General features: G+C 42.9%; 1 protein-coding gene, 1 non-coding gene and 1 pseudogene across 2 annotated transcripts in view; 1 reads left to right on the top strand and 2 right to left on the bottom strand.

The window, feature by feature from the left end:
• Window positions 1–25,895, top strand: part of VWA3B (von Willebrand factor A domain containing 3B) — a 210,705-nt gene that overhangs the window by 55,478 nt on the left and 129,332 nt on the right. Inside the window, exon 8 of the mRNA XM_059942767.1 lies at window positions 24,520–24,645. Within this exon, the coding sequence (XP_059798750.1) occupies window positions 24,520–24,645 (126 nt within the window). The remainder of the gene's footprint in view (window positions 1–24,519; window positions 24,646–25,895) is intronic.
• On the bottom strand, window positions 246–693 carry LOC132376876 (protein mago nashi homolog 2-like; annotated as a pseudogene).
• Window positions 1,662–1,791, bottom strand: LOC132347176 (small nucleolar RNA SNORA71). Its single transcript, XR_009497129.1, has one exon. It is a non-coding gene; the product is annotated as a small nucleolar RNA SNORA71 (small nucleolar RNA).

Raw genomic sequence — 25,895 nt, 5'->3', positions numbered from 1 at the left:
GCTGTTGAATTTGGTTTGCTAGTACTCTGTTGAGAATTTTTGCATACATATTCATTAGTGATATTAGTCTATAGTAAACTTTTCTTGTAGTGTCATTATTTGGCTTTGGTATAAGGGTAGTGCTGGCCTCATAAAATGAGCTTGGAAGTGCTCCCTCTTTTTCAGTTTTTTGGAAGAGCTTGAGGAGGATTGGTATTAATTCTTAATCTGTTCAGATTTTCTTTCTTTCTTTTTTTTTTTACAATTTAGATTGGTTTAATCTTGAAATGTAATCCAATAAGACTAAAAAACTAAACATTTCAGGTCCTGTACCAAATAGTAAAATACTCGAAGGCCTTCAGGATCCTTCGACTGATTAAACATCAATAAGAGAACCTATTTTTGATGTGGTAAAAGAAATGTGTTCATCTCCAATTACAATTTCAACCTCCTGCCTGCCAGCCCTGTCAGAGGGAGGCCACAAAGCATCATCTTCTTTTGTAATTTACTGTCATCAATAATTCTCTTCAGTTCTTCCATTACACTCTTGTGTACATAAGCCTCCCTTCTGATCATGACGTCATTTTTATAATTGCTGTTGTTGGCGTATCTAAGTTTTCCATCCGGCCAAAACTCAAACTCCAGAAACTCGTATCCAAACTTGCCCTTGTGCCCTACATAGTAGCGTAGGTAGAAATCGCTGGCCATAGCCATCCTTGTCCCCGAAAAGCCCACTGAAGGCCCAGCCGACATGCCTCCAGGCACCTGGCCCAGATTTTCTTTTTCTTCATGATTCAGTGTTGGTAGTTTCTATATTTCTAGGAATTTATCCATTCTTTTAGGTTATCCAATTTGTTGGCATGTGATTATTTATAATAGTCTCTTATGATCCTTTGTATTTCTATTGTGTCATATTTAGATTTCATTTCTAATTTTATTTGAGTCTTTGCTCTTTTTTTGGGGGTGGGGGGTGGGTCCATATGGTTTATTGAATGGATGGATGGAGAGAAAATGATGATGATGAGCAGCTGCCAACTCAAGAAAAGAACTCTTGGTTATTGAAGTCATCCAGGCACAGCAGAGGGACCAGGGCCAGCCTTCCCTGTCCATGGCTCTCCAAGGGCACTGCTGTCAGGACTCAGAGCCAGCCAAAGGGGACGCCAAGCCCCCAGTCACAGCGCTTTGCCCCTGATCTCTCATGCTGAGTGAACAGTTCTCCTGTGATGCTCTGAGCAGGCAGCAGGGAGCTCTTCACGTGGAGACCTCACTGTCCATTCTCTGCCCCACTGGTGTCCACGAACTATAGGAATCTTGGGGAGAAATACCAGCAATCCCAGATCCCAAGTCACCCCAAGGTCACTGACTCATGGGACTTCCTCAACAATCTCCAGATCTAAGGCTGACCTGGGAGCCAGACATGCCTCTTGGGGGCACCATGTTGCATCTGTGGATTCTACTAAGCAAAGGCACTGTCACAGGGTTTCTACCTCCCACCGAACCGATCTGAACTCGTTCCAGTGTGAGATCCAAATATAGATGTATTGACTGGTTTCTGCCAAGAGACTCCTTAACTTCAAAGACAAAGTGAACCCCTGCAATCTGGGCGCTAGCCTGGTCACCATATCACAGGGGGGCCAGCAAAGGCCTGAGCTCTGAAGGGAATGGCAGGAGAAAAAAGATAGTGTGTGAAAGATCCAGGGTTTGGAAGGGACAACTGGGCCCTTCAAACATGGAAAAACGTCTTTCAGTAACTCCTCTCCCAGCACTATTGATGACCAGGGCACAGGCAACCCATGATCACTGAGTCTTTGCTCTTTTTTTCTTAGTCTAGCTAAAGGTTTGTCAATTTTATCTTTTCAAAATACCATCTTAGTTTTGTTGATCTTTTCTATTGTTTTCCCTGTCTATATTTCATTTATTTCTGCTCTGATCTTTGTTACTTCTGCCATCTTTGGACTCATTTAGTTCTTTAGTTCCTTGAGGTGTAAAGTTAGGTCATTTTTCTGTGATCTTTCTTTTTATCTTTTAAATGTAGGTGCTGTTGCTATACACTTCCCTCTTAGAATGGCTTTTGCTGCACTCCATAAGTTTTGATATTTTTTTTTCTGTGTTTCCATTTCTATTTGTTTCAAGATATTTTTTGATTTCTCTTTTGATGTCTTCTTTGACTCAGTTTTTGTTCAGGAGTGTGTTGTTTAATTTCCACACATTTGTGAATTTTCCATTTTCCTCCTTTGATTAATTTCTAGTTTCATACTGTTATGGTTGGAAAAGATACTTGGTATGATTTCAGTTTCCTTACATTTGCTAAGGCTTATTTTGTGACTTAATATATGATCTATCCTGGAGAATATTTCAGATGCAATTGAGAAGTATGTATATTCTGGTGCTGTTGGTGGTTTGTTCTGTATGCGCCTCAGGTCCATTTGGTCTGAGGAATAGTTCAAGTACAGTGTTTCCTTATTTACTTTCTGTCTGGATGATGTAACCATTGTTGAATGTGGGGTATTGAAGTCCCCTACTATTATTGCATTGTTATCTATTCTCCCTTCAGTTCTATTAATATTTGCTTTAAATATTTAGGTGCTTCAATGTTGGGTGCATATATATCTACAATTGTTATATCCTCTTAATGACTTGGTCCCTTTATCACTTGGTCCCTTTTTATATAGCGACCTTCTTTGTCTCTTGTGACCAGTTTTAATTGAAAGGCTATTTTATCTGATATAAGTATAGCCACTTCTGCTCTCCTTTGGTTACCATTTGCATGGAACATCTTTTTTCATCCCTTCACTTTCAACCTATGTGTGTCCTTAAAGCTAAAGTGAGTCTCCTATAGGCAGCATGTTGTTGTATGTTTTTTTTATCCATTCAGCCACTTTGTGTCTTTTGATTGGAGAACTTAGTCCATTTACATTTAATGTAATTATTGATAGATAAGGACTTACTGTTACCATTATGTTATTTTATGACTTTTTTAGTTATTTTGTTCCTTTCTTCCTCTCTTACTGTCTTCCTTTGTGATTTATTTTTTGTAATGGTATGCTTTAATTCCTTTATCTTTATTTTTTGTGTAACTACTAAAGGTTTTTGTTGTATTTTTTGTATATGTGTGGCTACCACAAGGCTTACATAAAACATCTTGTAGATATAACAGTCTATTTTAAGCTGATAACAACTTACTTTCAATTGCATACAAAACCACTACTCTTTTACTCTCTCCTCCCCACATTTTATGCTATTGATCTTTTTAATCTTGTGCATCCATTAACAAATTATTGTAGCTTATATACTGTATATAATTATAGCTTATACATATTGTAGCTTATTTATTATTGTAGCTTATTATAGTTGTTTTTAATATTATTGTTTAACTTCTGTGCTAGAGATAAAAGTGATTTACACACCACCATTACAGTGTTTGGGTATTCTGAATTGAACTATATAATTACCTTTACCAGTGAGTTTTATACTTTTATGTATTTTTAAGTTGTTACTTAGCATCCTTTCATTTCAACTCCCTTTAGCATTTCTGTAAGGTAGATGTAGTGATGATGAACTTCCTTAGCTTTTGTTTGTCTGTGAAATTCTTTATCTCTCCTTCATTTCTGAAGGACAGTTTTGCTGGGTATAGTTTTCTTGGTTGGCAGTTTTTTGCTTTGAGCACTTTGAATATTTCATATCATCCCATTCCCTCATGGCCTGCAGACTTTCTGCAGAGAAATCTGCTTATAGCCTTATGGGGTTCCCTTGTTCATGATAAGTCATTTTTCTCTTGCTGCTTTCAAAATTTTCTCTTTGTCTTTGACTTTTTACATTTTGATGATAGTGTGTCTCAGAGTGATCTTCTTTGGGTTGGTCTTGCTTGGGGTCCTTTGAGATTCTTCTACTTAGATGTCCATATCCCTTTCTAGATTTGGGAAGTTTTCAGCTATTATTTCTTTAAATAATCTTTCTGCCCCTTTCTGTCTTTTCCTTCTGGGACTCCTATGTTGTGAATATTCATTTGCTTGAAGGTGTCCCATAATTCATACAGGTTTTCTTCACTCTTTTTCATTCTTTTTCCTTTTTGTTCTTCTAATCGGCTAATTTCAAATGATCTGTCTTCAAGTTTTCTGATTCTGCTTCACCATCAAGTCTGTTGTTGAGGCTCTCTATTGAATTTTTCAGTTCTGACATTGTATTCTTCAGGTTCAGGATTTCTGTTTTGGTTCTTTTTTATGGTTTCTATTTCTTTATTAAACTCATTTTGTTCATGCATTGTTTTCCTGATTTTTGTTTAGTTATCTGTGTTCTTGCATTTCACTGAGTTTCTTTAAGATGATTATTTTGAATTCTTTTTCAAGTAATCTGTAGATCTCCATTTCTTTGGGGTCAGTTACTGGAACTTTATTAATTCCTTTGATGGTGTCATCTTTGCCTGATTCTTAATGATTCATGTAGCCTTGCACTGGTATCTGTACATTTGAAGAAGCATACACTTCTTCCAGTCTTTACAGACTGGTTTCCATAGGTAAAAATCTTCTCCTGTCTGTTCCCTGGGCTGATGGACTACCTCTGGAATCTCAGTTGTGCTGGGTTAGACCCAGTTATATGGCTATTGCTGGGTCTCTAGTGGGATCTTCAGTTGGCAGGCTTGTTATCAGGGGCTGGGACAGGTATGCATCCTGTCTGGTCTCTCGGTGAATGGGACTGCCTCCAGTACCTTGTTCAGTAGGGTGTTCTGGGATAAGGATCCTCTTCAGGTTCCACAGTTGGGTCCTTAGACAGCAGGTCTATTACTAGGTGTGCAGGGGGCATGGCTCCCACTAGATCCCTGGGAGGACTGATGCCTGGTCACTGGATGAGCCCCTAGGTGGGCAGGACTGGCCCTGGACCATGTCTGGGAGGGGCTGGAATGGGGCCCCAGGGTTGTTTGAGATTCTATAGCCATGTTTGAGGTCTGCAGACCTGGCCCTGGAGGCACAGATGCATATGTCTCCCACCAGGTCCCTGGGCAGGTTGGGCTCAGTGGTGTGGACTGAGGCTGGGAGGGCCTGGAACTGAGTATAGGTCCTTTTCAGAGTCTCTTGGAGCACAGACAGTAGTGTGTACTACTGGGTCCCTTGCTGGCAGGTCTGCTGGTGGACTGAAGCTGTGTTGAGGTTGGAGCCCAGTACAGGGCCCTTCTGGGGGTTCAGACTGGAGTGTCTCCCACTGGGGCCCTGGACCCTAAGGACTGCTGGCAGACGGAGGCTGTGAGGGGGTTAGAGGCAAGTATGGGGCCCTTTCTGGATCTCTGGGGGTATAGACAGGTATGTCTCCTGCAGGATCCCTGTGCCAGCAAGACTGTGGACAATGGCTGGGATGGGCTGGAGCCCAATTACAGGGCCTATTCAGAATCTACAGTCTGACTGAGTTTGGGGGCTTACCTCCAGGGGCTCCCAGACTGTGGCCAAGAGGGGCTGGAACTGGTTCACGGGCCAGTTCAGGGTCCACAGCTGGGACCGAGGGCTGTATGTCTATTACCTGATGCTCGGGTGAACATGGCTCCTCCTGGGTCCTTTGGCATATGGTGCTGGAGACAGGACCAAGCCAAACAGGGCTGTAGTCAAGTCCTCAGGGGCGCAAAGCTGTTTCTGTTTCTGTAGCGGGGAGCATAGTTGGTAAGTCAGCAGCATGGGGCAGACCTGCCTTCTCAAAACACCTCTCCTTGGTCTTGGACTTCACAATCTCCTACCTGGATCCCAAAGCTCCTATGAAGGCACTTTTGTCCGTGGGTGGATGCCAAATTATTGTTGTTGAGGCAGGGATATGATCAAGGGATATCTTTTTTTTATTTTATTTTATTTATTTATTTATTTATTTATTTTTTGGCTGTGTTGGGTCTTCGTTTCTGTGCGAGGGCTTTCTCCAGTTGCGGCAAGTGGGGACCACTCTTCATCGCGGTGCGCGGGACTCTCACTGTTACGGCCTCTCTTGTTGCGGAGCACAGGCTCCAGACGCACAGGCTCAGTAGTTGTGGCTCACGGGCTTAGTTGCTCCGCGCCATGTGGGATCTTCCCAGACCAGGGCTCGCACCCGTGTCCCCTGCATTGGCAGGCAGATTCTCAACCACTGCGCCACCAGGGAAGCCCCCAAGGGATATCTTATTCAGCCATTTTGCTCCAAAGGATTCTTTTTTTTAATCTTTAAATCCATTAAGTCCTAGGATATGTCTCAACGTTGACTGCTGTGGTTGATATTCCCTGGTATGTAGTGTGCCCTTTAATATGAACATCTAAGACTTCTATTTCAGGCAAGTTTCCTTGAATTATACTTTAAAATACTTCTTCTGCTCCGTTGTTTTATTTATTACTATTTTTAAATTTAACAAACACTTGGACATTGCTTGGAATATGCCAGGCACTGTTCCAGCCGCTTTTCAAATTTTAACCCACTTAAACTTCCTAACAGCCCTATGGAGTAGGTACTAACATTATCCTCATTTTAGTGATGGGGAAACCAAGAAAGAAAGTGGTTAAGAAACTTGTCCAAATTCACATTCACTTCATTGACATGAAGTCAAACACTTCATTTTCTTAACCGTTGTGCCAGGCTGGTTTTCTTCTTTGGTGACTCACTTTATGTATAAAGTATGATAGCTCTCCGTTGACTGTCTCCTATTATTTTCTCTCTAATGTTTTAGAATACTTTATTTCTGCTTGTGTTTGCCTTGTCTAGTTTCTTATAGTGAGTTCCAGCATATATTTTCTTTGTTGATTTCCCACCGTTTTCATCTTAATTTCTGTGATTTTTTTTCTTCTTTCCTGACTTTTTCATATTTCATCTCTTCCTGTTGTCTTGCCATCACATTCTTGAGTTTTTGCATGTCTGCTTTGTTTTCTTCCTTCAAGGAGATGATAGCTTCATATATATTTTTAAATTCATTGTGAAATATTGGATCATAATTTTCATGTATTCCCTGATAACGTTTTTAGTGAGTGTTATTCATCTCTTGATAATTTTGCTGCTCTTTCCCTCATTTTTTTCTCATGTTCTTCTTTGGATGCTATGTGCTGGCTTCCTCTTTATTATTCACCACTGAAAGGACACAAGATAGGTATCTGCTGGTGGTTCATATGGGAGATGGGGTGGGGAAGGGGCTATGCTTCATGGCTAAAGGCACTCTTCTTTGCTGTTACTGAGAGTGGTTCCTGCAAATAAGTTTTCTCTGGGTGATAGTTTGTGATGCTCTCCCTCTTGCCTTTCTGAACCAAGTTGGCAGACCCCAACTGATAAATGGGCGAAAGAAGTTAAATACAAAAATGTTCAATTTCACTACTGTTCGCTACTAATTGACATTAATTTCTTTATCAAAGCAAATTCAGCTGGAAACAGTGAGATATTATTGTTTTGCTAATTCAGGTTCAGTGAAATGGGTATTCCATATACACTGCTGATGTGACTTATATTGTCTTAAAACTTTTTTTGGAAAGCATCTCAGTGTGAGAGATTACCCCAAAATGTTTAATCATGTTGATCCGGTATTTTTACTACTAGAAATCTATCTCCCCCAGAAGTCTAAAGTACAGAAGGAAATACAACACCAAAAAAGATATTCACACCATTCACTTATGAACCTTTCTTTCTCCGGTGATGTATGTGGATTCCTTTGCAATATATCAATATTACATTCCTGTATGTGATGAGCTTGCCCTGGGCCATCTACTCTGCTTCATTGCCCTGTCGCACTTTACTCTTGATTGGTAATGACCTTTTGACATCCAAGTTGTTTCTGTATCTGCCCTGTGTATTTACTGTAGATGTGAAAAATGGGTTTGATGTTATCCGAATAAACCTTCATTTTGTGTATTGCTGGACTGAATATTCTAAGTGGTGAGCACGTATATTCTCGGTTTCTGTGCTGTCTTATTCAACACACACTTTTTCAACACACACACATGTGAGCACATGTATTCTTGGTTTCTGTGTTGTCTTATTCAACACACGCTTTTTCTCATAATATACACTGGCTTTTAAAGCTTTTTATTTTTTGCCCCCAATACATTTTCCTTTCTCTTTTTTCTTTTCTCCACTCCTCCCCTACCCTGTTTCTTAGTATAGAGTTGGGTAGGTGAGTGATATAATTTGAAAGCAAATAAAAGACTGAGTTGTGAGGAGACCTTCAAGATGGCAGAGGAGTGAGACCTGGAGATCGCCTTCTTCCCCACAAATACATCAGAAATACATCTACATGTGGAACAACTCCTACAGAACACCTACTGAACGCTGGCAGAAGACCTCAGACTTCCCAAAAGGCAAGAAACTCCCCACGTACCTGGGTAGGGCAAAAGAGAAAAGAAAAAACAGACAATAGAATAGGGACAGGACCTGCACCAGTGGGAGGGAGCTGTGAAGGCGGAAAGGTTTCCACACACTAGGAAGCCCCTTCACTGGCAGAGACAGGAGTGGCGGGGGAGGGGGAAGCTTCGGAGCCACGAAGGAGAGCGCAGCAAAGGGGTGCGGAGGGCAAAGCGGAGAGATTCCCGCACAGAGGATCGGTGCCGACCAGCACTTACCAGCCCGAGAGGCTTGTCTGCTCACCCACCGGGGCGGGCGGGGGCTGGGAGCTGAGGCTCCGGCTTCGGAGGTCGGATCCCAGGGAGAGGACTGGTGTTGGCTGTGTGAACACAGCCTGAAGGGGGCTAGTGCGCAACGGCTAGATGGGAGGGAGTCCGGGAAAAAGTCTGGAGCTGCCGAAGAGGCAAGAGACCATAGTTTCGGGGTGTGCGAGGAGAGGGGATTCAGAGCACTGCCTAGATGAGCTCCAGAGATGGGCGCGAGCCGCGGCTATCAGCGCGGACCCCAGAGATGGGCATGGGACGCTAAGGCTGCTGCTGCAGCCACCAAGAAGCCTGTGTGCAAGCACAGGTCACTCTCCACACCTCCCCTCCCAGGAGCCTCTGCAGCCCGCCACTGCCAGGGTCCTGAGATCCAGGGACAACTTCCCCAGGAGAACTCACAGCACGCCTCAGGCTGGTGCAACGTCATGCCGGCCTCTGCCGCCCCAGGCTGGCCCCGCATTCCATACCCCTCCCTCCTCCAGGCCTGAATGAGCCAGAGCCCCCTAATCAGCTGCTCCTTTAACCCCGTCCTGTCTGAGCAGAGAACAGACGCCCTCAGGTGACCTACATGCAGAGGCGGCGCCAAATCCAAAGCTGAACCCCAGGAGTTGTGCGAACGAAGAAGAGAAAGGGAAATCTCTCCCAGCAGCCTCAGGAGCAGCAGATAAAATCTCCACAATCAACCTGATGTACCCTGCATCTGTGGAATACCTGAATAGACAACGAATCATCCTAAATTGAGGCAGTGGACTTTGGGAGCAAGATATGACAAAGAAAGAAAACTACAGGCCAATATCACTGATGAACATAGGTGCAAAAATCCTCAACAAAATACTAGCAAACAGAATCCAACAACACATTAAAAGGATCATACACCATGATCAAGTGGGGTTTATCCCAGGAATGCAAGGATTCTTCAATATATGCAAATCAATCAATGTGATACACCATATTAACAAATTGAAGGAGGAAAACCGTATGATCATCTCAAAAGATGCAGAAAAAGCTTTTCACAAAATTCAACACCCATTTATGATAGAAACCCTCCAGAAAGTAAGCATAGAGGGAACTTACCTCAACATAATAAAGGCCATATATGACAAACCCACAGCCAACATCGTTCTCAGTGGTCAAAAACTGAAACCATTTCCACTAAGATCAGGAGCAAGACAAGGTTGCCCACTCTCACCACTATTATTCAACATAGTTTTGGAAGTTATAGCCACAGCAGTCAGAGAAGAAAAAGAAATAAAAGGAATCCAAATAGGAAAAGAAGAAGTAAAGCTGTCACTGTTTGCAGATGGCATGATACTATACATAGAGAATCCTAAAGATGCTACCAGAAAACTACTAGAGCTAATCAATGAATTTCGTAAAGTAGCAAGATACAAAATTAATGCACAGAAATCTCTTGCATTTCTGTACACCAATGATGAAAAATCTGAAAGAGAAATTAAGGAAACCCTCCCATTTACCATTGCAACAAAAAGAATAAGATACCTAGGAATAAACCTACCTCTGGAGACAAAAGACCTGTATACAGAAAACTATAAGCCACTGATGAAAGAAATTAAAGATGATACAAACAGATGGAGAGATATACCATGTTCTTGGATTGGAAGATTCAATATTGTGAAAATGACTATACTACCCAAAGCAATCTCCAGATTCAATGCAATCCCTATCAAACTACCAATGGCATTTTTCACAGAACTAGAACAAAAAATTTCACAATTTGTATGGAAACACAAAAGACCCCGAGTAGCCAAGGCAATTTTGAGAAAGAAAAACGGAGCTGGAGGAATCAGGCTCTCTGACTTCAGACTATACTACAAAGCTACAGTAATCAAGACAGTATGGTACTGGCACAAAAACAGAAATATAGATCAATGGAAGAGGATAGAAAGCCCAGAGATAAACCCACACACCTATGGTCACCTTATCTTTGATAAAGGAGGCAAGACTATACAATGGAGAAAAGACAGCCTCTTCAATAAGTGGTGCTGGGAAAACTGGACAGCTACATGTAAAAGAATGAAATCAGAACACTCCCTAACACCATACACAAAAATAAACTCCAAATGGATTAAAGACCTAAATGTAAGGCCAGACACTATAAAACTCTTAGAGGAAAACCTAGGCAGAACATTCTAGGACATAAATCACAGCAAGATCCTTTTTGACCCACCTCCTAGAGAAATGGAAATACAAACAAAAATAAACAAATGGGACCTAATGAAACTTAAAGGCTTTTGCACATCAAAGGAAACCATAAACAAGGCGAAAAGACAGCCCTCAGAATGGGAGAAAATATTTGCAAATGAAGCAACTGACAAAGGACTAATCTCCAAAATTTATAAGTAGCTCATGCAGCTCAATATCAAAAAAACAAACAACCCAATCCAAAAATTGACAGAAGACCTAAATAGACATTTCTCCAAAGAAGATATACAAACAGCCAACAACCACATGAAAGAATGCTCAGCATCACTAATCATTAGAGAAATGCAAATCAAAACTACAATGAGGTATCAACTCACACCAGTCAGAATGGCCATCATCAAAAAATCTACAAACAATAAATGCTGGAGAGGGTGTGGAGAAAAAGGAACCCTCTTGCACTGTTAGTGGGAATGTAAATTGATACAGCCCCTATGGAGAACATTATGGAGTTCCTTAAGAAACTAAAAATAGAACTACCATACAACCCAGCAATCCTACTACTGGGCATATACCCTGAGAAAACCATAATTCAAAAAGAGTCATGTACCGTAATGTTCATTGCAGCTCTATATACAATATCCAGGACATGGAAGCAACCTAAGTATCCATCGACAGATGAATGGATAAAGAAGATGTGGCACGTATATACAATGGAATATTACTCAGCCATAAAAAGAAATGAAATTGAGTTATTTGTAGTGAGGTTGATGGACCTAGAGTCTGTCATACAGAGTGAAGTAAGTCAGAAAGAGGAAAACAAATACCATATGCTAACACATATATATGGAATCTAAAAAAGAAAAAAATGGTTATGAAGTACCTAGGGGCAGGACAGGAATAATGATGCAGACGTAGAGAATGGAGAATGGACTTGAGGATACGGGAAGGGGGAAGGGTAAGCTGGGACGAAGTGAGAGAGTAGCACTGACATATATACACTACCAAATGTAAAATAGATAGCTAGTGGGAAGCAGCCGCATAGCACAGGGAGATCAGCTCGGTACTTTGTGACTACCTAGAGGGGTGGGATAGGGAGTGTGGGAGGGAGATGCAAGAGGGAGGAGATATGGGGATATATGTATATGTATAGCTGATTCACTTTGTTATACAGCAGAAACTAACACACCATTGTAAAGCAATTATACTCCAATAAAGATGTTAAAAAAAAAAAGATTGCGTTGTATCAGCAGTTTGCTTACTACAGCTTTCCTTGCCAATGTATTAAAAAGCCTTTAAAAATTTGGACCAATTATATTGCCTTTGTGCCCATTATCAATTCAAGATTTTAAAGGCTATAATTATTCTCTAAAGTTTCCGAAGTCCTTTGGACTACTCCAACTCAGATTAGTGGAGACTGGATAACTTAGATAAATGCATAGCTACAAGTTCTTATTTCATTTAATTTTGATGTGTGATACTTGTTGATAAATAGATATTTGTAGGAATCTGCATTTCTTGTAATGGGTTTGATAAATGAATTGTAATAGTAACTAAAAATAAGTTAATTATGTGTGAATTTTAATGAACTTTTAGGCCTCATATTTTGGGGCAAATCCTTACATCATCCTCTTCCCATCAGATAGCAAAAAGTAGTTGTAGGCTGAGAACAATTTTGTCTTGTTTCTTGCTTCCTTGCAAAGACAGCAATAGATATATCGTGTACAATCATTTCTTTATTCTGTGCTTGCTTTGGATTCTTATATGTACTTGGAAGAATTTCCCCCCCAGATTGAATTTTTTCCTGTTTGCTCGTTTTTCTCAGGACTGCTCTTTTTGGGTGATAGAAAGCTTTTCCAGGGTTTTGACATAGGCAATGTGTGCTACTTAGGGTGGTACATTAAATAGTGCATTACGTTAAAATTTTTTTCTACCTTACTTCCTAAGAGTTCATGGGCAGTTTTCTCTAGCTGTCAGGAATGTTTAGAGAGAGGACAGGAAGAGGACTAAGGTTCATGGCACCTACTGCGTCAGCCCCGCTGAGCACTTGTGCAGATGGTGGCGCCTGCCCACCTCAGGAGTCAAGAGTAAATTGCCTCTCACCTCTGATTCTGTGGCCAGGTGCTGTCCGAAGACCTTCCCCTGGATTTCTGAGAACTCTTAGGGGAGGGGGAATACCCTTCTATTCTCCTTGCCCTCTGGGATCCTTTGTTTGCCTGGCGCTGTGTCTGGTTTTTCCGTGCTAGTCTGGATGAAAATTCAGCTCCTCTCTTTATTCCCTCCCACCATCCTCCTCGCATACTCTTCATTAGGTGTGATTTTTTTAAAAAATATTTATTTGGCTGCACCGGGTCTTAGTTGTGGCATGCAGAATCTTTAGTTGTGGCAGGCAGGATCTTTTTAGTCGTGGCATGCAGGATCTTTTTAGTCGTGGCATGTGGGAATCTTTCAGTTGTGGCATGCACGCAGGATCTAGTTCCATGACCAGGGATCAAACCCTGGCCCCTGCATTGGGAGTGTGGAGTCTTAACTGCTGGACCACCAGGGAAGTCCCCATTAGGTGATATTTTAATAGCTGCTGCTGAGCCACTGGAAGAGGAAAGAGTGACATACATCCTCCCTGGCTCCTCCCTTCTGTTTCTCCCTTTTGCCTCCTGAAGCTTCTCACCATTTCTTTTCAAGAGCAAAGCCTGCCACTGAGTCTCCCCTCCAATCCTGACGGCTGTGTCTTGTACTTGGGGTTCATTGAGCTTCTTGGACCTGCTGGTTTATAGTTTTCATCAAATTAGTAATACTTCCGCCATTATTTCTTGATCACAGGTCTACAGGTCAACTGCAGATTGATTAATTGAGGAGGGACGTGTCCTCCTTTAACTAGTGCTCTCCGGGATATATTTCTGTTGTGGCAGTCAGCATGAGCCGTGTGCACAAGCGCCAAGCCGAGGCATGCAGCCCTACTTAAGGCCTCTGCTCATGTCACACCCACTAATATTCTGTTGGCCAAAGCAAATGACATGACCAAGTCCACATCAAGCAGATGAGGACATCTACTTCACTCACACTGAGATGGGGAGGGAAATGAATATTTGCTAAACAATAATGCAAGCTCTCACAATGTTTTGTTCTTGCATGATTCTTTTTTTGGCTCTGGCAAACAGTGTTTGCTGGAAAGTGAATCAACTTTGGAGTCAAACCTGGATTCAAACCCTAGTTAGTTTTGCCACTAACTACTTGTGTGACTTTAGGTAAGTTACCTCACCTTTCTGAGCTATGTTCTCTTAGCTGTAAAAATGGGAAAAATAACATTTACCTCATATGATTGTTGGGGGAATTAAGGCATATAACACCCATGGTAATGTTTAGTACAAAATTGACATTCAATTAATATTAGTTTCCTTTTAGGATTCCAAGTGGGCTTTTATTGTAGACATTGGCTCTAGAAAGTAAAATAATCCAACAGGATAGTGAGCATTTTCAGACTAGTTATGATACTAACCAGTTTATTCGCATGCATAGGGATGGATGGGAATCGGAATTTGGAAGTAGAAAGTGAATACTGTACTGATTAGCTGCGTCCCGATTGGAGGTGGATCCATTTCCAAGGTTTATATTAAGGGTAGGTGATCAGGACCTTTCTAGAGGAAATCAGGAGCACCTGTTCATCTACTAGCAGTGGTACATAGGATTATACTGCGGGGCCCTTTCTGAGCATGACTTTCCCCCACTTCCCTACTGTCAGATTGGGCGCAGTGAGAGGTGTGAATGGTGCAGGAATATTTGTCAGTTGGACATGGTAATTTTCAGTTCTCAGAAGCTTTCTTGACTGGATGGGATGGATTGTTCTGCATGGGAGCTGGGTTATTGCTGACTTGGGAAGGAACTTTAACTGCTGGTCCTTTCCAGGGACTGTATCTTTAAGGGGTACAGTCCTAATTCCATGGGAAGCTGCTCCTTAAGTTAGGAAAGCCTTGTGGGCCCAGAGTGAGGGGTCTACGTAGTGGTCTGGGGGCTCCCTCTCAGGAAAGAAAAAGGCTTCTGATCTCTAGGGTTCGGAGCAGACCTCATCTTTTACTTTGGTTTTTCTCTTCCTGTTTTGTCCTCAAAAATTTAATCAAACTGAAATAGTAAGTATGGACTGAGAAAATCACATTAGAGTAAAATTTTTCACTGAGGGCCTGTCATCAGCCTAAACAAAAGTCAATAATTTTGGCATTGATGTGGCTAGCTCGAAATCCGGACTCATCGGTGAAGCTGACAGTGGGCTCATTTTCCATGCCAGGCTCTTCAGAATTGAGAATGCAACACATCCAGCGATAGGATGAGCACCCAGGCTGATGGCCGTGGTTGGAGCTCTGAGCTCCCACTTCAAGCCAGAGCTGGTATCTTATACCAGAGGAGGAGGAAGGGGAGGGGAGGAGGAGGGAGGGGAAGGAAGAAGAAGAGGCAGATGCAGACACTTGAGGGACAGTCTTAACTTTAGCGTGTTTCCTATATACAACCACAACCCACACCTCAGGACCCCCTCATGGTTCCAGATCAGGGTTGGGCAGCTCAACACCTTTCACTTCTAGCCCCGTCTCCCGCCATCAGCCATCATTAGTAGATCTGTGATCGCCTCTTCCTTCTGAGCCTGGGCTCCCCTCGGCCAGCTCAGCCCAGCATGCTGGCCAGCCTCTGCTCCTTGAGCAGAAGCGGCAAATAGGGTGCAGTGTGCTCATCACCATATTTTGCTCATGGGATAAGAGAAAGACTGCAATGAATAAGTAAAAAGGAGTGAGTTTTGGAAAAGATGAAAACTCTAATTTGAAAAGATACATCTACTCCAATGTTCATAGCACAACTATTTACAATAGGCAAGACAGGGAAGCAACCTAAATGTCCATTGACAGACGAATGGCTAAAGAAGATGTGGTACATATATATGATGGAATATTACTCAGACATAAAAAGAATGAAATAATGCCATTTGCAGCAACATGGATGGACCTAGAGATTATCATACTAAGTGAAGTAAGTCAGAGAAAGACAAATATGATATCACTTATATGTGGAATCTAAAAAACGGATACAAATGAACTTATTTGCAGAACAGAAATAGACTCAAAAACATTGAAAACACACTTATGGTTACCAAGGGGGAAAGGGTCGGGGAGGGATCAATTAGGAATTTGGGATTAACAGATACACATGACTATATACAAAATAGATAAACAACAAGGACTTACTGTACAGCACAGGGAACTATATTCAATACCTTGTAATAACCTATAATGGAAAAGTATCTGAAAAAGCATATACACACACATATATGTATAGTATAACTGAATCACTTTGCTGTACGCCTGGCATTGTAAATCAACTATACTTCAATTTTTTTTAAATGGGGAAAAAAGGAGTGAATTTCAGGTAATAGGAAAAGACAGTGTTTTTCTGAGAGTGTTTTTGTTTGTGTCCAGTACTCCTGGCAAAATGGTGTTAGAAAATCTGTTCTGCTCAACGGTATTATTCTGAAGTCCAAAAATGGTGTAGCTGTAAAATTTTGGCTGCTTCTACCTTTGGAAACTGCAATTTTTTTGTATGTTGGTGGAGAAAAATGCATGAACGAAACTCAATATTACAAAACCAAAATCTGTTTGTTTTAAGGTATGTTCAGGCTGACAGGCTTAAGGAGAAAAAACAACCAAGTCCTCATTCTTGGAAGACACTTGTGATCTTTAATTAGATATTTAAAGTTTGCTGGCCCATCACTCAGGCTTGGCTTGGCTTCTTTGTTTCTAAGCTCTAATTTAATATAGAAGCACCGACTGGTGCCTGTTTATGGGTTACTGAGAGCAGTTCTCTCAGAGGTCTCCTTCCTGCTCCCTAGAACTCAATTTAATTCAATGGATGGAGCTGGAGCAGCTGCACTTCCAAAATTGTTGCTGCATTACAGTTTACAAGGCTGAGACTTTATCTCCGAAGTCCTGCTCCTTCTAATAATGGCTTGCCTTGGATTTCTTATTACTGCTGTGAGACAGTCCTCTTGTTAGCAAAGCATTTATGAAACGCCTTCTGTGTGCTTTACTGTCTCACTAGGGGTGAGGAGGAGATTCAGAAGGAATAAAAGAGAAGTTTCCTATTCAGGGAACCCTAAACTCTTAGGATATCAATTATGCTTCTGCTTGATGATTTCAAAAGTTGCTCCTTCACAAAAAGGAGGGGATATATGTATATGTGTAGCTGATTCACTTTGCTGTACAGCAGAAACTAACACAACATTGTAAAGCAACTGTACTCCAATAAAAATTAATTTTAAAAAATAATAAAAGCGGGAAAAACAAGTTGCTCCTTCCCATCACAACTGCAGGATCTCAGTTTAGGATTTAAGAATTGCCCACCTACACTCAACCCTCTTGTTCCCTTAGTTCAAACCTTCACCTAATGGTTAGGAATGTCTAGTTTTCCCCACCAGAGAGTAAGTCTCTTTAAGGGCAGGGACCCCCTGTATTTTTTTCCCCCATAGTGGTTTTAAATCCTGGGCTCCTTGTTTATTCTTAGCCTGTCACCAGGACCCCTGCACTGCTCGCTGGAACCCTCTCTTGGCACCGGGCAGTGGTGGGCTCAGCCCAGTTCTTTAGTCACCAACATAATCAGTCTCCTAGAATCACACTGAAATAATCAAGTGGGTTCAGACATCCTGCGTCACCTAACAAAACATGGAAGCATAGAGAAATCTCTGAAAAATCTTTTAAAAATTAAATTGAATTACTAGGAAAAAAGAGCTAGTGTAGATTTCTGATTACATTTGAATACGCTTGTTCTGATTTCAAGGTGAGGGATCTACTCCACATATATTATTTGGAAGTGGAGCACTGTGCTGAGCTCTGGGGTTGCAATGATGAAAAAAGGGGCTCCCTCTCTTCAAGAAGCTGATGTTCTGGAGCAGCCTACAAGGTGTCAGGGATACACCACGGAGAGCAGTTACAAAAAGGGATAAACGTAGTTCTGTCCTCAAAGTAATAACAGTTTGATAAGGGATGCAGTATGCCAGTAGTAGAAGCTCAACACTGGAGAGCTCTCAGAGTTAGTAAAACCCATCGGGCCTGCCTGTGGGTGACTGCCGATCCCAGCGCAGGTAGATTACAGCTAAGCCAGCCCGTGTGTGCTACAACTCAGTAGAGTGCAGCATTAGGTCCTGACCTTGGTGTTACAGCTCACCAACCATCATCGTCTACAGATCAGAATTACAAACTGGGTGGTTTCCATACCAGGAAGAGATGCGCCTATAAGCCCCTTGAAGGAAACTAAAAACAACCAGTACATAACAGATGAGGTTTGCTTACACAAATCCTGCATTGTGGTAATTTTTGAGGATATACAAGGACAGTGCTCCACATGGAAAGAGTATGGGGAGGGGGAGTTGGAGACAGACAGAGCCGAGGCTGAAGCCTGACTTCATCACTTGTTAGTTGTGTGGCCTTGGGCAAGTTCCTTAATTTTTCTGAACCACAGTTTGCTCATCTGTTAAGTGGGAGTGATGAGCCCTACTTGGGTGATGGTTGTGAGAGCAAATGAAGTAGTATGTTTAAGTGCCCAACACAGTGGCTGGCACATAGTAGGTACAAAGTCAATTTTACTTTCCCCCTCTTCCTCCTTCTTTACGTATCAGCAGGAAGCAGCCATTATGAAATACATCTAAAATAAATGACACTCTTAGAAATAGTAGAATATCATGAACCATACATATCAATGAGAGTGGCCTGGAACGGGTATCTGGAAGATGGTATGTCAAGGACTCTCTGACACCTTGAAGGTCAGACACAAAAAGACCTCTGACTCTTTAGGAGCATTTCTTTAGGGCAGAAATAGGGACATCAGGGTATTAGAATATTGTTCCCAGAAATCACCCAACTTTGTTTTGTTTTTTCTCCAAGCATATGCTGGATAGAAATAATTTGCGTACATGCCTGACTTGCCTAAGAGACTAAAGCTTCGCAAACTTTTGTTACAAGAGAATCACGGGGATGCTTGTAAGAGTACAATTTCCTGGATTCCCACCCTCAGAGTGAGTCTGGGGTGTGGCCTAGGAATCTGCATTTTGATAAGCTGATTGGGGGTTCTGACACAAGTTCTGAGGACCACACTTTGGGAAGACCACCCTGGAGGGGGAGCCTCTTCAAAGCTCACACTGTTTCCTATTCACTCTGTATTTCCAGTGCTCAGATATCATGAGCGTTGGTTGAGTTTTGTTGAAGAAACGAATGAATGATGATTCTCCGAGAAGATGTCCTGTTGTGAAAAGGATATTTTTAAATGATTGGCTTCCTGGTTTCTAGGTTAGTCTCTTGTGAGTTTGAAGAAATAATGAGTCTCCTAAAACTTACTCATTCCTGAATGACCTAGCAGAGCTGGGAAGAGACCCCTCTATGTCCCTCTATGTGAGTGAGACCCAGTCCCCAGTAGACCATGTGACCTACCATCCCAAAAACGGGTTTCCACTGAGGGCAGGAGGCAGAGCAGATGCTAGCATGGGACCGCCCCCGCAAAACAACAGTCCTAGCCTTACTGTCTCTCTTGATTCAGAGTTGGTTGATAGAAATCAGTGAGCAGCCCTGTGAGCATCTTATAATTCTTTTTGGGCACTGTAAGTCCCTTAGAACCAAAAGAAGTGCAGGCCTTTTATGTGATTGGAAAAGCTGGAAAAAAAAAACTTTCATAAATTTGCTCTAAAGGAAACTCATAAAGTTCCTTCGAATTTACCATTTCATTGAAACACTTACCTTTGAGTTGGTGTCTTCTGAATGGCATTAGCGATTCTAAATAGGATAGATTTATCCAACTAAACTTTATTCATGGGCATTTTGGGCATTTTCTCTTTAGATATTGCTTCTCTATTCTTGTGCCTGTGTCTTTATCACCTGTTTGCTAGTAGCCCCCAGAGTCTGGGGTCATGCTTCTTACTGAGTTTTGTGGAACACTTGCTCTCTACCGTGGGGAGAAGAGTTATGGTTTATATACAGGTTTTCTATGTGAATATTGGACAATTAGACTGCATTCCATTTGCATGTTACAGTGTTACACTTAGAAGAAAGAGGCCCCAGGAGATGGTACCATAGCCTCCTATTAAGAATTGTCCATACTTGATATTTGAAACTGCTTTTAAGGCATCATGATGTTTGTGAAACACATATATTCATTGTCCCAAGAAAACGTTAGACATTTATCAAGATCGTGAAATGACTCTATTTGCTTTAAATTAATTAATGGTTAATTTCCATAGGGTGAGACTGAGCAAAATATCTTAATATGTCATTTAACACAAGGAACTGGGAATGCTTCCATTACAACAAAAACTACTGATTTCACCACTTTCAATCCCTTTATGGATGTAATATACACCCTTTTACCAGATGCATATTATAATTTTAGGTCTCTGGGTATTTTAATTACCTCATTGTTCATTATTATTTTTAAATGTTGTATCACTTTCTGAAAATAGAAGTGCTGTGTTTTCCTGAAAATACTGCCTTTTGTAGTCATGTTCAACTCTTTCAGATCCTCAAGACTGAGTAGGCATTTAGGGCTCAGGCAGTGAGCAGTCTCCACCCAGGGGGGCCAGTTCTTCCCCCAGGAGTCCTGGGCGATGGGGAAAGGGCCACAGCAGGACCCAGGGGAGGGTCTGGGATTCACGGTTGCTGAGGGTGGTTTTAATTTAATTTAATAGCCCTTCCCTTCCTGCCCCTGGTATTGCTAATATTTCAGATATGGGAGTGGGGGGTAGGGACCTTGCCTTGCTGTGGCACGAGGACCTAAAAAGAAATGACTTACTGCTCTAGGGCACGTCACTGTTAATGTCTGGAACACCTAGGGCATAGCCATATGCTCAAATGATATAAGTCTGTTACATACCATTCAGAAGAGTTTCTTGCATTATTGGGGGTTGTTGGTTATGAGACAGAGCAATCCCTTGAGGAAAGAACACATTAGGTGCTCCGTCATTGTTTCTTTGTAATAAAGAAAAATGAAAAGAAGGAAGGATAGGGATCCTTACTGGAAACCCTGGATCCTGTGCTGAGTGCCGTGGAGGATACAAAGAGAGAAGAGACATTCTGCCCTTGGCAAACACAAACCGTAATCCGACACAGCAGGCTGATACTGCAGGAAAGCTGTAGATCACAGCCCTCGGCCCCAGGATGGCCCTGGACCCACCGCTGAGTGGTGAGCTGTGTTGTGAGCAGCTGCTTACCAAAAATAAAGCCTCGTGTTTGTGAAGGATTGGCTTCAATTAGCCTGGCTTCAAGGTCTGGATACGCTAACTCACCATCCCCGGCTGATGCTTCTTTACACTCTTTGGAATTGGAGGTTGGCCTGCCAGGCAGCCAGGAATTGCATATGGCGCCAGCCTCTTTAATTGCGTGCGGCCTGAGAGTGTGTCCTGGCAGCAAAAGCACCGAGAGCAGTGGTTGTGGCTGCTTCATTTCATGGGAATTGAAATGGAGGAGGAGACAGATCGCTGTTTCCTGGGGGGCGGGGCAGAGTTTGATGGTGGAGTCAGGCTGCTGCCTTGAATGAAGGGTGGGGCTGGGTGAGTGCAGTGGAGGGCTCCGAGCCCCCTGATAGGGAGCACGGGGGAGTGCAGGGGCCCTGGAGGGCTGGGAGGACGGTGCTCTTACTGGGTTCATGGTGGCAGACTATTAGAGGGGGTGTCATGGCGGGGGCCTTGAACCCTGGATTTGAATGCCAGCTCAGGGTTCACTGGCAGTGCCCACCCACCACATATACTAAGTGCTCAACAAATATTTGCCACGTGAATAGATGAATGACTTGGACTCTGACAACTGGACTTCATCCTACAAGTGAGACAAGGAAGATTTAACAGGGAGGTGGTGTTTGGTGGCAGGTGGGCTCTTCCCCTGACACATCCAAACGTATCTGACCTGGGTCTCATTCGTATGTTAAACAAGCCAGTCAGTACCGGGTGTTAACAACAAACAGCAGCTTGATGTGACATCACCTCCAGCTAGTGTCAGCATTCTATGAGCCTTCAAGTGGTTACCACAAGGCCTGTGGGGGATGTCAGGGGTTGGGGTTGGAGGATCTTTTAGGTCACCTGGGTGTCTGTATGAGGAACCATATCCTGTCTCTGAGCGCGGCAGGATCCGCTGTGGTTTCATCTCCTTTCTGGTTTGGCCTGGAGAACTTCAAACTCACAAAGCTCTCTGAATACTGAAATCTCCTGTGCCTTGTCCTCCGCGCTCTTCTGTTTCCAGTGGGGCTGTCCCCCTTGGCTGCAGCTGTCTGATTTCCCAGCTAAGCTCCTTAGAAGTGACCCAGATAAAAATGGCAGCCCTTCCTGACTGCCTGTCGAATAACTTGAAATAAAACCTCTGCCTTCTAAGTTAGGCTTTTTATTGCCTGTGGTTTTTCTTGTCTGCTAGCTGGTTTTGTTTCATTATGTTCTGTTTTTAAAGCAAACCAAGTTAAATGGGTAGTTTTGAGTTGGTTTGTTTTCCGATCACCAGCGGTAGGAATCTGTAGCTGCCTGATTATAACGACTAAACCAGTGGAGTGAGAGTCTGATGACTACTTGCTCAGGAGAGCACATCCCAGGTCACTGCTGCGCCTTAAATGCATTTTCCTGTCCTTGCATTAGAGAGCGGCAACTGTATTTCCTTGGAAGTTTTTCCTTTGAGGCTGAAGGAGTAGTCTACTCCTTCTTAAGATGTTATTGACAAGCTTGAGGGAAATGGAAAGCCTTGACTCATTTGAAACTTTTAAAGAGAGAATTCTGCTACTTAACACCTCCAGGCTGAAGCAAGCAGCTGGAAGCCCGTTTTGCTTTCACAGGGTCAGAAAATCCTGTGGGCTCCAGGTTTGCAATGGGCAGCAGCCTGCGATATTTTTGGAGTTCCAGCGTGGAGCTGGGAACTCATCACGTTTCAGTCCTCGGGCTATTGATGGCTGTGGAGCCCTGGTGGCCATCCATCTCTGTCAGGGCTTGTCACTTGCTTCTTAATAAATATAGCTATTAATATTCTCTCACTTGATCTCGCCTACTTCAGGAGGGCCAGAGCTCTGGTTTCCCTTAATTCCGCCCCGCCCTTCTGGACTACATTTTAAAAGTCAGAAACATCAACTCTGGTCTGCCCTGGTAGCTTAAAGTCAGTCTTTTGGCCCAGGGTGGACGAATCTCCTGGGGCGGCCCCTACACCTGATGGCTATTCTCTTTCTCTGTGGTTGTGGGATCTCAGGCATCTGTGGACTGTTAAGTGGGATGCCATCAGCAGCTTGGGTAGGGACCTCTATAAACCAGCCGTCCCTTTTCTAGGACACCTAGTCAGGGTGGCTGAGTTGGTACAGTTACACCAACTTGGGTTTGACACCCTGCTCTGCCACTCTTGAGGGTATGACCTTGGACAACTAACTAGCTCCCCCTCAGTTTACACAGCTGTGAAATGGGGACAGGAATAGAATTTGCCTGGAGAAGTGTCGTGAAGAGAGATGAGAAAATGTCTCGAAAGGCCTAAGCACAATGCCAGGCACATAGCAGGTGCCCCAAAAAGGTATTTCTCATTAGGGAATCGGGACTCAGCTTACTTAAGTAATAGCAGCATCAGTGTTCTCTGAGCCGACTGTACACAGTCTGTGAAGTAGATTTCTTGTGCATGTTTGTTTTTAAATAAACTTTTATTGGAATGGAGTCTTTAAAACTAGAGAATACGTCTGCTAAAATTCTTGTCTGAACAACCTTTTAGAAGCACCCCAGAGCAAGGACTCCCCTATAGCCCCCACAATGCCATGAGTGGTGCCAGGCTGGTGGCTGGGCCCGCGGCTGTCACTGAAAATGGGTGAGTGGCATCTCCTAAGCATGGTTGCCTGTTGGGGTCACTGCTGGCCTCGTGTGCACAGCAGGCTCTGGCGGAGAGAACTGTAGGTTCACGTACAGTTGTAAGAAATAACAGAAATGCCCACGTGCTGTTTACTGGGTTTCCCCCATGGTAGCATCTTGCAAAACTATTGGACGGTATCACAACAAGGATGTTGATATTGATGCTCTCAGGATACCACCCCAGGTTCCCGTGTGTTGCATTTTATAGTCACACCCATCCCCCTCCTGCTCCTACACCCTCCTTAACCTCTGGAAATTACTAATCTATTAGAGCCAGGATCTTGGTGGAGGCAGAGCCTCTGTCCCAACCTTGGACTTCTTACCCATGGGATGAACGTCTATTGACTGATTGCTAAAATGATATAAATATCTATATTAATTAAGCCATATCATTTAAAAAATGTCATACAGCCAAACCAAACCCTTAACTGAGACAGGAGAGGTCCAGAAAAGGAGGCCAAAGAATTGTTATTACATTAGGGAAAAACAGAGTTGTGAAGGTGGTTTCAAAGAAGCAGGAAATCTCGGCTTAATCAAGAAAGGTGAGGGGTTGTTACTTTCATATACCATTGACTTTCCCTTGCCCACAGTGATCACCCTGGCTTTTATTGGGTGCTTTTGAATATTTTTATTCTTTATCTTATTTGAGTATTATCAATAAATTCATCTTAAAATATCCTGGCTGCCACAAATATTTACTTTACAAGGATTTATTACCTCCTAAAGTCTGCATTTATGATTTCTTGAGATGACAGCATTTTCTTAGGGATTTCACTTCTGAATCTCAGAAAGACATTAGTGGGGAAAATGGAAGTTGATGTTCAGAAATATTCTAGAAACTTGGCCAGGGTGTGCCAGGCTTGCTAGGACCACCAGAGCGTTCTGGGGCCTTCCACAGCTGCCTGCTCACACGTGTTTCCCTTCCAGGAGCTGGGGTCAGAGAGGACGTGTTTCTCATCTGGAGGGAGATGCAGGAAGCCAGCAGCACGTTGGCCCAGATCCAGAGTCTGGTGGCTGAGCCTCCCAATACCGACGTGGCCACAACAGACCACGGTGAGTGCTGTTTACGGGCACGAGTGTAAAAGAGTCATAACTGCTACTGGTTGGGGATGGGGGCTGTTTCCATGTTCCTTACCAAGGAGAGCTCCTTAGCCCAGCTCCTGAGGGGACTCTCCAGAGCTCTGCTGTGCTGTGTGTGTGTGTGTGTGTGTGTGCACGTGTGTGTGTCTGTAGGTTGTCATAGCAAAATCAGAGTTCTATTCAGGGACTATTGCAAGAGGGGAAAAGAGACCTCAGTATGGAAGTGGGCTCAGTTATGAATAAACATGGACCAGTGGGGATTTACAGCCAAGGAGCAGGGTGGAGGGTTGGTGGGTGGAAAATTAGTGAGAAGAAACATCAGGGTTAAAAGGGGATTTCTGGCTAAACCTATCTGACAGGATTCTTGCTGAAGGCAGGCCGGGGTGATCAGACATCACTTGGGGGACAGTGGGGTATGAGGAATTTGCTCAGGTATGGGGGATCCTGGTGAACTGTCTTCGCAGGATTTTTGCTAAAATTAGGCTATGCAGAGACAAACACGGAAGTCCATAGGTCAAGATCCAGTTGAAAAGAGGATTCAGAGGAGCCTGAGTTTGGAGTGAGAAATCTGGTTGTAAATCCCAACTGCATCACAAGATTAACCTGACTCTATCTCTTTGAGCCTTAATTTATTCCCCTGTTAAATAATGATAACATCAGTCTTAAGAGACTGTTGTAAAAATTAAGTAAAATAATGCATGCTTTGCACCAAGCAGGTACTTGGTAAATGTTAGCTCGATCTTTTCTCTTTCACAGTTAGGGCAGTGAGAATACCGATTCTTCTTCCTGAGTTCTTGAGTTAGAAAAGGATTTTCCTCTGTAGGGGACTGGTTTCATTTAGGGCACGGCTGGTAATAACAGTAGTTAACAAAGCACATACCTTACATGTCAGGCACTGTTCTAGGCACTTCACAAGTATTAGCTCATTTCATCGTTACCACAATCTTATAAGATACCTGCTACTTTTATCTCCATTTAAGGTTAAGTAACTTGCCCAAGGCCACGCTAGAAGTAATGAAGCCGGGATTCAAAACCTAGTTCCTCAGTAAGAATACTGATGTCTGGCTCCCAACCCAGACATTCTGATTTAATCCATAAAGGATGCAATCTGGACATTGGGAGTTTTGAGAGCTCCCCAGGCAATCCTAATGTGCAGCAAAGTTTGGAAGCCCCTGCCGTGCTGTATTGCCTCCTGGTACCCTGCCTGTGTTACAGAGGCATCA

This window comes from Balaenoptera ricei, chromosome 13 (genome assembly GCF_028023285.1).
Source record: "Balaenoptera ricei isolate mBalRic1 chromosome 13, mBalRic1.hap2, whole genome shotgun sequence".
In the NCBI taxonomy this organism is placed as follows: domain Eukaryota; kingdom Metazoa; phylum Chordata; class Mammalia; order Artiodactyla; family Balaenopteridae; genus Balaenoptera; species Balaenoptera ricei.
This window is presented reverse-complemented; position numbering and strand designations above follow the sequence as displayed.